The 14,171-nt window shown below is 43.6% G+C and overlaps 1 protein-coding gene across 1 annotated transcript in view; it reads left to right on the top strand.

The window, feature by feature from the left end:
• Window positions 1-6,821: 6,821 nt before the first annotated feature.
• LOC123142746 (uncharacterized) overlaps window positions 6,822-14,171 on the top strand; it is a 75,172-nt gene continuing 67,822 nt past the window's right edge. Inside the window, exon 1 of the mRNA XM_044561514.1 lies at window positions 6,822-7,004. Coding sequence (XP_044417449.1) covers window positions 6,822-7,004 — 183 coding nt within the window. The remainder of the gene's footprint in view (window positions 7,005-14,171) is intronic.

Here is a 14,171-nt window from a genome sequence, read left to right as displayed (position 1 = left end):
TATTAATCTCCCGTTATTTCTATCACCGTTTATTTTGCTTTCTTTACTTTTACTCTTTATCATAAAAATACCAAAAATATTATCTTATCATCTCTATCAGATCTCACTTTTGCAAGTGGCCGTGAAGGGATTGACAACCCCTTTATCGCGTTGGTTGCAAGGTTCTTATTTGTTTGTGTAGGTGCGTGGGACTTGAGCGTGGTCTCCTACTGGATTGATACCTTGGTTCTCAAAAACTGAGGGAAATACTTACGCTACTGTACTGCATCACCCTTTCCTCTTCAAGGGAAAACCAACGCAGTGCTCAAGAGGTAGCAAGAAGGATTTCTGGTGCCGTTGCCGGGGAGTCTACGCACAAGTCAAGACATACCAAGTACCCATCACAAACTCTTATCCCTCGCATTGCATTATTTGCCATTTGCCTCTCGTTTTCCTCTCCCCCACTTCACCCTTGCCGTTTTATTCGCTTTCTTTTTCGTTTGCCTTTTTCTCGCCAGATCTATTGTTTGCTTGTGTTACCATGTGCCTTCTATTTGCTTGCATCTTTGCTTGCTAAAAATCTATTGATATGGATCCACTTAAAGTGTTCTACTTGGATCATCTTCGATCCTTATGCGCTCGTGCTGAAACCCCAACTAGCCTTGTTGATGGGAAATCTTTAGATGAGCATGCTCATTTTGTGCGTCACCATTTGTCTGAAAAAGGGAGACTCTTATGGGATCAAATAAACAGATTGATGTGTTATGCTTGGAATCTTTGTGAAATTTATGATTTTACTTGTTGCTCTGAAAACATTAAGAAACACCTTCCCTACCAATGTGAGTTTAGTGATAATGGAATCGTATCTTCGTATGCTAAGGGTGTTTATAATTACTATGATGTTCAACAAATTGAAGAATTTGTTGCTTTTAAGGGTGCTTATGAAATTGCTTCTTTGATTGAAACATATGATGCTTATGAAATTGCTTCTTTGATTGAAACATATGATGCTACTCTTTACAAATCTGAAATTTTTGCCATACTTAAATATTGTTATGATAATTATGCTTCCAATGCCTATGTTAAACCATATATTGAGGACTCCTCCGCTGTCCAAGAAGAGGCTAATATTTTGCAGGAGTCTATGGAGGAAGAAAATAATGATATGCATGAATCTATAGATAATTATGATTCCGATGATTTGATTGAAATATCCCTTGATGAACATGATGCTTGCTATTCTTGTGGCCATGATGCCAATATTTATGAAGATGAATTTGCTATAATTCCTTCTGTTAAACATGAGAACGTTGCAATTGCACCCATACTTGATAGTTCCTTCGATGAAAAGCATGATTGCAATGATGTTATTATAAATTCCCTTGATGTCAATTGTGCTAATAATATGCAAAACCCTAAGCTTGGGGATGCTAGTTTTGCTATGTCCTCTACTTATTGCAATGATCATGATTGCGGTGATTCTTCTTATGTTCTTGAAAATTTATTTAAGCCCCATGATGAATATGAGATTGATAATAGTGTTTGCAATAATATTGAAAGTGCGTTTGGAAGAGTGTCAACTTTAGATCCCACATATTTGGAGTATGTTCAATCTTATAATTTTTTTGATAAAAGTGGGCTTGGAGAGGTCATGACTTTAGTTAATGATAATCCCACTATTTTGGAAGAGTGTCAACTTCACATGCATGTGGATCGTGTTGAGAATATGTTATGTGATAGCTATATTGTTGAATTTTCTTATGATCCTACATGTAATTATTATGAGAGAGGAAAATATGGTTATAGAAATTTTCATGTTACTAATTTACCTCTCGTTATGTTGAGATTGCTATTGTTTCTTTCCGCTTCCTTGCATATGCTAGTTTTTGCTTGCCTTGATAATTTGTTTGCTTATAAGATGCCTATGCATAGGAAGTATGTTAGACTTAGATGTGTTTGTCACGTGTTTTATGATGCTCTTTTTGCGCTTTAATTCTTATCTTTTATGTGAGCATCATTGAAATCTCAATGCCTAGCTAAAAAGGCTTTAAAGAAAAGCGCTTGTTGGGAGACAACCCAATATTTTTATTTCTTTTTAGTAATAAATCTTTGATCTAGCCTCTGGTTAGATGTGTTTCTATGTTTTAATTAGTGTTTGTGCCAAGTAAAACCTATAGGATCTTCTTGGATGATAGTTATTTGATCTTGCTGAAAATTCCAGAAACTTTCTGTTCACGAAAACAATTGTTTAAAATCACCAGAACGTGATAAAATACTGATTCCAATTGCAGTAGATCAATAAACAAATTATCTAGGTCTTCCTATTTTGGTAGATGTTTCTGAGTTACAGAAGTTTGCGTTAGTTATAAATTACTACAGACTGTTCTGTTTTTGACAGATTCTGTTTTTCGTGTGTTGTTTGCTTATTTTGATGAGTCTATGGTTAGTAAAAGAGTTTATAAACCATAGATAAGTTGGAATACAGTGGGTGTAACACCAATACAAATAAAGAATGAGTTCAATACAGTACCTTGAAGTGGTGTTTTCTTTTCTTTCGCTAACGGAGCTCATGAGATTTTCTGTTGAGTTTTGTGTTGTGAAGTTTTCAAGTTTTGGGTAATTTGATGGATTATGGAACAAGGATTGGCAAGAGCCTAAGCTTGGGGATGACCAAGGCACCCCAAGGTAAAATTCAAGGACAACCAAAATCCTAAGCTTGGGGATGCCCCGGAAGGCATCCCCTCTTTCGTCTTCGTCCATCGGTAACTTTACTTGATGCTATATTTTTATTCACCACATGATATGTGTTTTGCTTGGAGCATCTTGTATGATTTGAGTCTTTTCTTTTTAGTTTGCCACAATTATCCTCGCTGAATACACTTTTGAGAGAGACACACATAATTCGGAATTTATTAGAATACTCTATGTGCTTCACTTATATCTTTTGAGCTATATAGTTTTGTCTCTAGTGCTTCACTTATATCTTTTAGAGCACGGTGGAGGTTTTATTTTATAGAAATTATTGTTCTCTCATGCTTCACTTATATTATTTTGAGAGTCCTACAAAACATCATGGTAATTTGCTTAAATTGTGAAATTAGTCCTAATATGATAGGCATCCAAGATTAGTAAAAACTTTCTTATAAGTGCGTTGAATACTAAGAGAAGTTTGATGCTTGATGATTGTTTTGAGATATGGAGGTAGTGATATTAAAGTTTTGCTAGTTGAGTAATTGTGAATTTGAGAAATACTTGTGTTGAAGCTTGCAAGTCCCGTAGCATGCACGTATGGTAAACGTTGTGTAACAAATTTGAAACATGAGGTGTTCTTTGATTGTCTTCCTTATGAGTGGCGGTCGGGGACGAGCGATGGTCTTTTCCTACCAATCTATCCCCCTAGGAGCATGCGCGTAGTGCTTGGTTTTTGATGACATGTAGATTTTTGCAATAAGTATGTGAGTTCTTTATGACTAATGTTGAGTCCATGGATTATACGCACTCTCACCCTTCCATCATTGCTAGCCTCTTCGGTACCGTGCATTGCCCTTTCTCACCTTGAGAGTTGGTGCAAACTTCGCCGGTGCATCCAAACCCCGTGATACGATACGCTCTATCACACATAAACCTCCTTATATCTTCCTCAAAACAGCCACCATACCTACCTATTATGGCATTTCCATAGCCATTCCGAGATATATTTCCATGCAACTTTCCACCATTCCGTTCATCATGACACGCTTCATCATTGTCATATTGCCTTGCATGATCATGTAGTTGACATCGTATTTGTGGCAAAGCCACCATGCATATTATTTCATACATGTCACTCTTGATTCATTGCCCATCCCGGTACACCGCCGGAGGCATTCATATAGAGTCATACTTTGTTCTAGTATCGAGTTGTAATCATTGAGTTGTAAATAAATAGAAGTGTGATGATCATCATTCATAGAGCATTGTCCCAAATAAAAAAGAGAAAGGCCAAAAAAAGGAAGGCCCAAAAAAAGAAAAAAAAATAAAAAGGGGCAATGCTACTATCCTTTTTCCACACTTGTGCTTCAAAGTAGCACCATGATCTTTATGATAGAGAGTCTCTTGTTTTGTCACTTTCATATAATAGTGGGAATTTTTCATTATAGAACTTGGCTTGTATATTCCAACAATGGGCTTCCTCAAATGCCCTACGTCTTCGTGAGCAAGCAAGTTGGATGCACACCCACTTAGTTTCTTTTGTTGAGCTTTCATACATTTATAGCTCTAGTGCATCCGTTGCATGGCAATCCCTACTCCTTGCATTGACATCAATTGATGGGCATCTCCCTAGCCCGTTGATTAGCCGCGTCAATGTGAGACTTTCTCCTTTTTTGTCTTCTCCACATAACCCCCATCATCATATTCTATTCCACCCATAGTGCTATATCCATGGCTCACTCTCATATATTGCGTGAAAGTTGAAAAAGTTTGAGATTACTAAAGTATGAAACAATTGCTTGGCTTGTCATCGGGGTTGTGAGCATTCTTGTGTGACGAAAATGGAGCATGACTAAACTATATGATTTTGTAGGGATGAACTTTCTTTGGCCATGTTATTTTGAGAAGACATAATTGCTTAGTTAGTATGCTTGAAGTATTATTACTTTTATGTCAATATTAAACTTTTATCTTGAATCTTTCGGATCTGAATATTCATACCACAATTAAGAGAATTACGTTGAAAATTATGCTAAGTAGCATTCCACATCAAAAATTATGTTTTTATCATTTACCTAATCGAGGACGAGCAGGAATTAAGCTTGGGGATGCTTGATACGTCTCCAATGTATCTATAATTTTTGATTGTTCCATGCTATTATATATTCTGTTTTGGATGTTTAATGGGCTTTATTATACACTTTTATATTATTTTTGGGACTAATCTATTAACCGGAGGCCCAACCCAAATTGCTATTTTTTTTGCCTATTTCAGTGTTTCGAAGGAAAAGGATATCAAACGGAGTCCAAACGGAATGAAACCTTCGGGAACGTGATTTTCGGAACAAACATGATCCAGAGGACTTGGAGTGGACGTCAAGCAATCAACTAGGAGGCCACGAGGCAGGGAGGCGCGCCCCACCCTCGTGGGCCCCTCGTAGCTCTCCTGACCGACTTCTCTCGCCTATATATACTCATATACCCTGGAAACATCATATACAGAGCCAAAACCCTATTTCCACCGCCGCAACTCTCTGTACCCGTGAGATCCCATCTTGGGGCCTTTTTCGGTGCTCCGCCGGAGGGGGCATTGATCACGGAGGGCTTCTACATCAACACCATAGCCTCTCCGATGATGTGTGAGTAGTTTACCTCAGCCCTTCGGGTCCATAGTTATTAGCTAGATGGCTTCTTCTCTCTCTTTGGATCTCAATACAAAGTTCTCCTCGATTCTCTTGGAGATCTATTCGATGTAACTCTTCTTTTGCGGTGTGTTTGTCGAGATCCGATGAATTGTGGGTTTATGATCAAGATTGTGTCTGAACAATATTTGAATCTTCTCTGAATTCTTTTATGTATGATTGGTTATCTTTGCAAGTCTCTTCGAATTATCAGTTTGGTTTGGCCTACTAGATTGATCTTTCTTGCAATGGGAGAAGTGCTTAGCTTTGGGTTCAATCTTGCGGTGCTCCATCCCAGTGACAGTAGGGGAAACGACACGTATTGTATTGTTGCCATCGAGGATAAAAAGATGGGGTTTATATCATATTGAATGAGTTTATCCCTCTACATCATGTCATCTTGCTTAAAGCGTTACTCCGTTCTTATGAACTTAATACTCTAGATGCATGCTGGATAGCGGTCGATGTGTGGAGTAATAGTAGTAGATGCAGGCAGGAGTCTGTCTACTTGTCACGGACGTGATGCCTATATACATGATCATACCTAGATATTCTCATAACTATGCTCATTTCTATCAATTGCTCGACAGTAATTTGTTCACCCACCGTAATACTTATGCTCTTGAGAGAAGCCACTAGTGAAACCTATGGCCCCCGGGTCTATTCTCCATCATATTAATCTCTCGTTATTTCTATCACCGTTTATTTTGTTTTCTTTACTTTTACTCTTTATCATAAAAATACCAAAAATATTATCTTATCATCTCTATCAGATCTCACTTTTGCACGTGGCCGTGAAGGGATTGACAACCCCTTTATCGCGTTGGTTGCAAGGTTCTTATTTGTTTGTGTAGGTGCGTGGGACTTGAGCGTGGTCTCCTACTAGATTGATACCTTGGTTCTCAAAAACTGAGGGAAATACTTACGCTACTTTACTGCATCACCCTTTCCTCTTCAAGGGAAAACCAACGCAGTGCTCAAGAGGTAGCATGGCCCGACCATGTCGAGACCCCAGACCGCGAAAGGCCAGGTTATCGGTATCGTCCGAAGAGTTGTAGGGGGCATGCGGCTTTGATTTGCGAACAGCTGGCATCCAACGCAATGTTGGACTAATGTCCGGGCATCTTCACGGGTGGTAGACCAGAAGAAACCTACTCGGAAAGCCTTGTTGACCAAAGTCCAAGCTGCCGCGTGGTGTTCGCCCATGACTGTGTGTATTTCTGCCAAGAGCTGCTGCCCCTCTTCTTCGGAGATGCATCTTTGTAAGACTCCTATGGTACTTTTCTTATAGAGTTCCCCCTCATGGACCTTGTATGCTTTAGAGTGCCGAACTATACGTCGTGCTTCGGTTTGATCATCTGGAAGCTGATGTTGTGTGACATAGGCCAACGGGAGTTCTGTCCAGGGTGGGATTACGGCCATGACGTCGTGGGCGGAAGGTGTTTCCTTTAGTGCGGAACCGCCGATGACATGGTCATTTTCTGGCGAGGCGTTGTGAGCGGGCTCAGTGGTTGGTGCACCGGTGCCGTCGTCCTACCAGACCACGGAGGGCTTAAAAGGCCGCTCGAGGAAAGTGTTTTTGGGAACTGGGTCGAGCTTGGCGCCCATGCGGGCGAGGACGTCCGCTGCTTGATTGCTGTCTCTAGCGACATGGTGAAATTCTAGGCCCTCAAATCAGGCTGATATTCGGAGGACCGCATTTCTGTATGCTGCCATTTTGGGGTCCTTGGCGTCGAATTCTCCATTGATTTGAGAGATCGCCAGGTTTGAATCTCCCCTTACCTCGAGGCGCTGCACTCCCGTTGACATGGCCATACAGACGCCGTGTAGTAGTGCTTCATACTCGGCTGCATTGTTGGAGTCCATGTACATTATTTGTAGGACATACCGAACAGTGTTGCCTATGGGGGAAATTAGGATGACCCCAGCCCCCAGTCTAGCTAACATCTTTGAGCCGTCAAAATACATTGTCCAGTGTGAATATGTACTCTACTCCCGGGGTAATTCGGCTTCGGTCCATTCGGCTATGAAGTCAACCAACACCTGAGATTTAATGGCTCGGCCTAGTTTGTATGTTATCTCGAATGGGAGGAGCTCAATGGCCGATTTGGCGATGCGGCCCGTGGCATATCTATTATTGATTATATCGTTCAAGGGGACCTCCGATGCCACTGTGACCGAGCATTCTTGAAAGTAGTGTCGAAGCTTTCGGGACGCCATAATGACCGTGTAAGCTATCTTTTGATAGTGCGGGTAGCGTGATTTGCATGGCGTTAGCACCCCAGACACATAATAGACCGACTTCTGTACTTGAAACTTGTGGCCGTCAGATTCCCATTCTACGACGAGCACCGCGCTGACCACCTGATTGGTGGTTGAAATATATAATAACATGGGCTCGCCGCCGCCGGGAGCGGCTAGGATAGGGTTGCTCGCGAGGAGCGTTTTAATCTCCTCGAGTGCCGTAGTTGCTTCGGCTGTCCATTGGAAGTTCTTGGTATTTTTGAGCAGCTTGTAGAGTGGCAGTGCCTTTTCTCCGAGGCGAGATATGAAGTGGCTCAAGGCTGCCACACATCCTGCCAGCTTCTGGACATGCTTGAGCTCTGTTGGCATTGCGACTGAGATAGCACTCTAATTTTTGCTGGATTGGCCTCAATTCCTCTATGGGAAACGATGAATCCGAGCATATTTCCGGCGGGGACCCCGAAGACACATTTTTCCGGGTTGAGCCGTATGTCGTAAGCTCGCAAGTTGTCAACGGTTTGGCGTAGGTCGTCTACCAGTTGGTCTATGTGTTTGGTTTTGACAACCACGTCGTCCATGTATGCCTCGACTGTTCTACCAATTTGGTTTTCGAGGCATGCTTGAATCATTCGCTGGTATGTGGCTCCTGGGTTCTTCAGTCTGAACGGCATGGTGTTGAAGCAAAAGGGCCCGTAGGGGGTGATGAATGCGGTTGCCGCCTGGTCGGACTCTTTCATCCTGATCTGGTGGTAGTCAAAGTATGTGTCAAGGAAACATAGCGAGTCTTGTCCAACGGTGGCGTTGATGATCTGGTCTATTCTTGGTAGGGGAAAAGATTCCTTGGGGCAGGCCTTGTTAAGGTCTTTAAAATCGACACAGAGCCTCCAGGATTTATCCTTCTTGGGTAACATAACCAGATTTGCTAACCACTCGGGGTGTTTGATCTCGCGGATGAATCCGGCCTCCAGCAGTTTTGCTAGTTCTTCACCCATGGCTTGTCGTTTGGGTTCGGAAAATTGCCGTAGAGTCCGTTTCACTAGCTTGAAGCCCGTTAGAATGTTGAGGCTGTGCTCCGCTAGCCTGCGTGGGATTCCTGGCATGTCTGAGGGGTGCCAGGCGAACATGTCCCAATTTTCACGCAGGAATGTCCTTAGCACCTCGTCGACTGCGGGGTCTAGCTGTGCCCCTATGGATGCCGTTTTGTTGGGATCTGTTGGGTGCACTTTGAATTTTACTATTTCATCTGCTGGCTTAAATGATGTGGATTTTTGTCTTTTACTAAGGACCACATCATCCCTGTCGACTATAGTCCATAGCGCAGTCAATTCTTCGGCCGCAAGGGCTGCAGATAGTGCCTCTAGGGCGAGGGATACCGTTTTGTTTTCGGCTCGCGAGGCTTTTCTTGGGTCGCTTTTAAGTGAGATTACCCTGTTGGGCCCTGACATTTTGAGTTTCATATACCCGTAGTGTGGTATGGCTTGAAATCTTGAGAATGCCTCATGCCCTAGAAGGGCGTGGTATCCGCTACGGAAGGGCACAATGTGAAATAGCAAGGGTTCGGATCTGTAGTTATCTGGTGTGCCAAACACAACGTCGAGAGTTATGCGTCCCGAATAGTGTGCCTCCCTACCGGGTATTATACCTCGGAATGTGGTGTGACTGCGCTCGATGCGAGACTTGTTGAACTGCATCTTGTCGAGCGTATCCTCATAGATGAGGTTGAGGCCGCTGCCTCCGTCCATCAACACTTTAGTCAACCAAAAACTATCGACGCTAGGGTCGAGGACTAGTGCGACCGGTGCGTGATTGAGATGGGGGCTTGGCTCGTCCTTCTTGTCGAAGGTGATAGGAGTGGTTGCCCATGGCTGTGCGGCCGACACTTGATATATTTGGCTGAGCTCTCGAAGAGCCTTTTTACCTTTTACTATTTGAGGCGAATGTCTCATAAACCGTGAGGACATTGTGGTCCTGTGGTGGAGCTGCGAACTGTTTATCTGGAGGTGTGAGGCCCAAGATTGGCTCGCCATATTTGGCCACTTGTCTTACCACCCAACAGGCTCGAAGTCTATGGGTTGGGTTTGCGTCTATCGAGACGACGTGTATTGGGCATGGTTTATCCAGCAACTCGTCTAACACTGATCTAGGTCTGCCTTTCTTTTCGTCGGGCTTGTGTTCCAGCGACCAATGTGTGTATGCTCGCTTGACCCGAGACTTCTCGTGTTGTGCGGCGGGTGGCGGCCCCATGTTCATCTATTGCGCTCTCCACGTGTTCTCCATGGCACAGTACTTGCGTACCATATCCGATAGTTCGGTGAAGCTTTGAATTCAGCGCCGTGCGAGGGCATTTAAGAGGCCCTCGTCCTTGCAGTTGAACTAGAAGGCTTTAATTATGTCTTTGTCGCAGCAGGGTGCCATCCTGTTCTTCACCAGGAGAAATCTAGCCCAGTAATGATGGACTGTCCCGTTTGACAGCTGTTTGACATAGATGAAGTCCCATATGTCCGGTTTTCCCAAATCCGGGGAGTATTTAGTATGGTGGGTGGGTGGAAAAAATTGGAGGATTCCCTCCTGCCGTGGACCCGGACTATTGATACGTCCATTTTGCATCATGCTTTTATATTGATATTTATTGCATTATGGGCTGTTATTACACTTATATCACAATACTTATGCCTATTCTCTCTTATTTTACAAGGTTTACATGAAGAGGGAGAATGCCGACAGCTGGAATTCTATACTGGAAAAGGAGCAAATATTAGAGACCTATACTGCACAACTCAAAAAGTCCTGAAACTTCACAGAGATCAGTTTTAGAATTAATAAAAAATATTGGGCGAAGAAAGCACCAGAGGGGGGCCACCGGCCAGCCACAAGGGTGGAGGGAGCACCCTACCCCCTGTTGGGGAACGTAGTAATTTCAAAAAAAATCCTACGCACACGCAAGATCATGGTGATGCATATCAACGAGAGGGGAGAGTGTTGTCCACGTACCCTCGTAGACCGACAGCGGAAGCGTTATCACAACGCGGTTGATGTAGTCGTACGTCTTCACGATCCGACCGATCAAGTACCGAACGCACGGCACCTCCGAGTTCAGCACACGTTCAGCTCGATGACGTCCCTTGAACTCCGATCCAGCCGAGTGTTGAGGGAGAGTTTCGTCAGCACGACGGCGTGGTGACGATGATGATGTTCCACCGACGCAGGGCTTCGCCTAAGCTCCGCAACGGTATTATCGAGGTGTAATATGGTGGAGGGGGGCACCCCACACGGCTAAAATATCGTATATCAAGTGTGTCTAGAGGTGCCCCCCTACCCCCGTATATAAAGGAGCAAGGGGGAGGCCGGCTGCCTTGGGTGCGCCAAGGAGAGGGGGGGAGTCCTCCTCCTAGTAGGAGTAGGACTCCCCTTTCCTAGTGCAACTAGGAAGAGAGGGGGGGAAGGAAAGAGAGGGAGAGGGAGAGGGAAAGAGGGGCTGCGCCCCCCTCCCCTAGTCCAATTCGGACTCCTCATGGGAGGGGGCGCGCCACCTCCTGGCTGCTGCCCTCTCTCTCCCCTCAAGGCCCACTAAGGCCCAATACTTCCCCGGGGGTTTCCGGTAACCCCTCCGGCACTCCGGTTTTATCCGAAACTTCTCCGGAACACTTTCGGTGTCCGAATATAGTCGTCCAATATATCAATCTTTATGTCTCGACCATTTCGAGACTCCTCGTCATGTCCGTGATCACATCTGGAACTCCGAACAACCTTCGGTACATCAAAACATATAAACTCATAATATAACTGTCATCGTAACTTTAAGCGTGCGGACCCTACGGGTTCGAGAACTATGTAGACATGACCGAGACACCTCTCCGGTCAATAACCAATAGCGGAACCTGGATGCTCATATTGGTTCCCACATATTCTACGAAGATCTTTATCGGTCAGACCGCATAACAACATACGTTGTTCCCTTTGTCATCGGTATGTTACTTGCCCGAGATTCGATCGTCGGTATCTCGATACCTAGTTCAATCTCGTTACCGGCAAGTCTCTTTATTCGTTCCGTAATACATCATTCCGCAACTAACTCATTAGTCACAATGCTTGCAAGGCTTATAGTGATGTGCATTACTGAGTGGGCCCAGAGATACCTCTCCGACAATTGGAGTGACAAATCCTAATCTTGAAATACGCCAACCCAACAAGTACCTTTGGAGACACCTGTAGAGCACCTTTATAATCACCCATTTACGTTGTGACATTTGGTAGCACACAAAGTGTTCCTCCGGTAAATGGGAGTTGCATAATCTCATAGTCATAGGACACTAGTAGAAAACAGGGCTTAGGTCACAGGGCAGTTTTCACATTAGCCCTGGTTCAGTCACGAACCGGGACTAATGTGAGCATTGGTCCCGGTTCGTGAGCCCAGGGGGCCGGCCGGGGCCTCGTGGGCATTGGTCCCGGTTCGTATGGACCCTTTGGTCCCAGTTGGTGGTACAAACCGGGACCAATGGGCCACGCTCCTGGCCCACCACCCTTTAGTCCCGGTTCATACCACAAACCGGGACTAAAGGGCTGGTCCTAGTTGCGGCCAGTGTTTAGTCCCACCTCGCCAACCGAAGGGCGCTCACACCAGTTTATAAGCCCGTCCCTCTATGCCTCGTTGAGCTTCTATTAAAGTGAAAATAGATGCCCTTATACAGGAAATTTGACTTAAATTCATAGTAAATTTCATAGAAATTTAAGATGAATTTAGGTTGAATTTTCTCTATAAGTGCATCTATGTTCATTTTTTATATTTATAAAATAAATAAACCTTAATAAAATAAATAAAACTAAATAAACCTTAATAAAATAAAATAAAATAAACTATAGTAACTACAATAAAAAACCCTTAATTAATTAAGTAAAAATAGCAGCAGTAAAATAAATAAAAATAGCAGTAGTAAAATAAATAAAAATAAAATAATTAAAGTAAAAGACATAAGTAATTAGAAATAAAATAAATAAGTTTTTTGTTGTAAGTAGAAAGAAAACCTTTTCAGAGTTCATTTGAAATGCTTTTCAATTTTAGGGTCTTATAGCTCAAAATAATTAGTAAATGCATGAAAAATAACAAATGAAGTCAGAAAGGATTGACAAATGATGATGTGGCTTTGAATGGTGCATTTTGAACACACAAAAAGTCAGGAGTTCAAATGAGTTTTAAAAAATGAAATCCCTTTGTAACAGACGAGTTTCCGGATGAAATTTAAACTATTCAAATTTGGAAACTAATGGAGTAACAGAAAGTTTATAATTATTCTGAGCTAAAAGCAAAAAGAATAAAAAAATAAAGCAAAAATCAAAAGAAAATAAATAATTCAAAAAACAAAAAAATACTGGAAAAAATAAAAAAATGCCGCCTAATGGGCCACACGGCCTGCATACGACTAGAAACCCATCTGCACATGGGCCAGGATGCAGGCCCGCAGGCCCAATAGGCCCAACATGGCAGTGACAAAGGTAGGCATGTATAATGCCTGCATATTAGAGAGGAGCTCAGCACCTGAGCTGCAACGCAGCTTATAAACAGGTGCTGAGCTCTCTCAGCTAGCGAGGTGGGACTAAACTTCCCACCGCACCGCGCCAGCACATTAGTCCCGGTTGGTGGCTCCAACCGGAACCAATGCTCCCCTTTTGTCCCGGTTGGTGCCACCAACCGGGACCAAAGCCCTCTGCTTCCCGCCCTTTGCGCTGGTGAAAAGAGGCCTTTAGTCCCGGTTGGTGGCACCAACCGGGACCAAAGGGTGGGTATTGGTTTCGGTTGGAGCCACCAACCGGGACCAAAGCCTTTGCATATAAGTAGCACTTTGGAAATTTTCTGATTTCCATCGCCAGTGTCCCCCCGCCCGACGACGCCGCGAGCTCGATCTACACCGCCAGGCTGCCCCGCCGTCGTCGCCGTCGCCCGTGCCCCCGAGCCCACGCCATCGCCCGTCGCCGTCGTCCTCCGCCCCCCGCCGCCGTCGCCGTCGGCCTCCGCCACGCGCCCCGAGCCGTCGCCCTCCGCCATCCTGTGAGCGTCGCCCCGATCCCCTCCTCCTCCTCCCTGTAATGGCCGCCGCCGCTGCCGCCGCGCCCCCTAGCTATAGTACTGTACGTAGTTTAATTTAGATTTGTAATTTAGTTGTATTAATTTGGATGTGTAGTTAGATGTGTAGTTAATTTAGTTGTTGTAATTTAGATGTATTAATTTAGATGTGTAGTTTAGATTTTTCATATTTAGAAGTCATTTATGTATGTTCATATTTAGAAGAAAAAGAAGGAGAGAAAAAAGGAAAATAAGAAGAGGAAGAAGGAGAAGAAGAAGAAGAATAAGAAGAAGAGGAGAGGAAGTAGAGGAGAAATAAATAAGAAGATGAAAAAGAAGAAAAAAAAGAGTAGAAGAAGAAGAAATAGAGGAGAAGAAGAAGAAATAGAATAATATATTATTCTATTTTTTCTTCTTCTCCTCTATTCCTTCTTCTTCTCCTTTTTTTTCTTTTTTTTTCTTCGATCTCCTCCTCTATTCCTTTCTTCTTCTCCTCTTTTTTTGTCTTCTTCCTCTTC

This window comes from Triticum aestivum, chromosome 6D (assembly GCF_018294505.1).
Source record: "Triticum aestivum cultivar Chinese Spring chromosome 6D, IWGSC CS RefSeq v2.1, whole genome shotgun sequence".
NCBI classification, from domain to species: domain Eukaryota; kingdom Viridiplantae; phylum Streptophyta; class Magnoliopsida; order Poales; family Poaceae; genus Triticum; species Triticum aestivum.
This window is presented reverse-complemented; position numbering and strand designations above follow the sequence as displayed.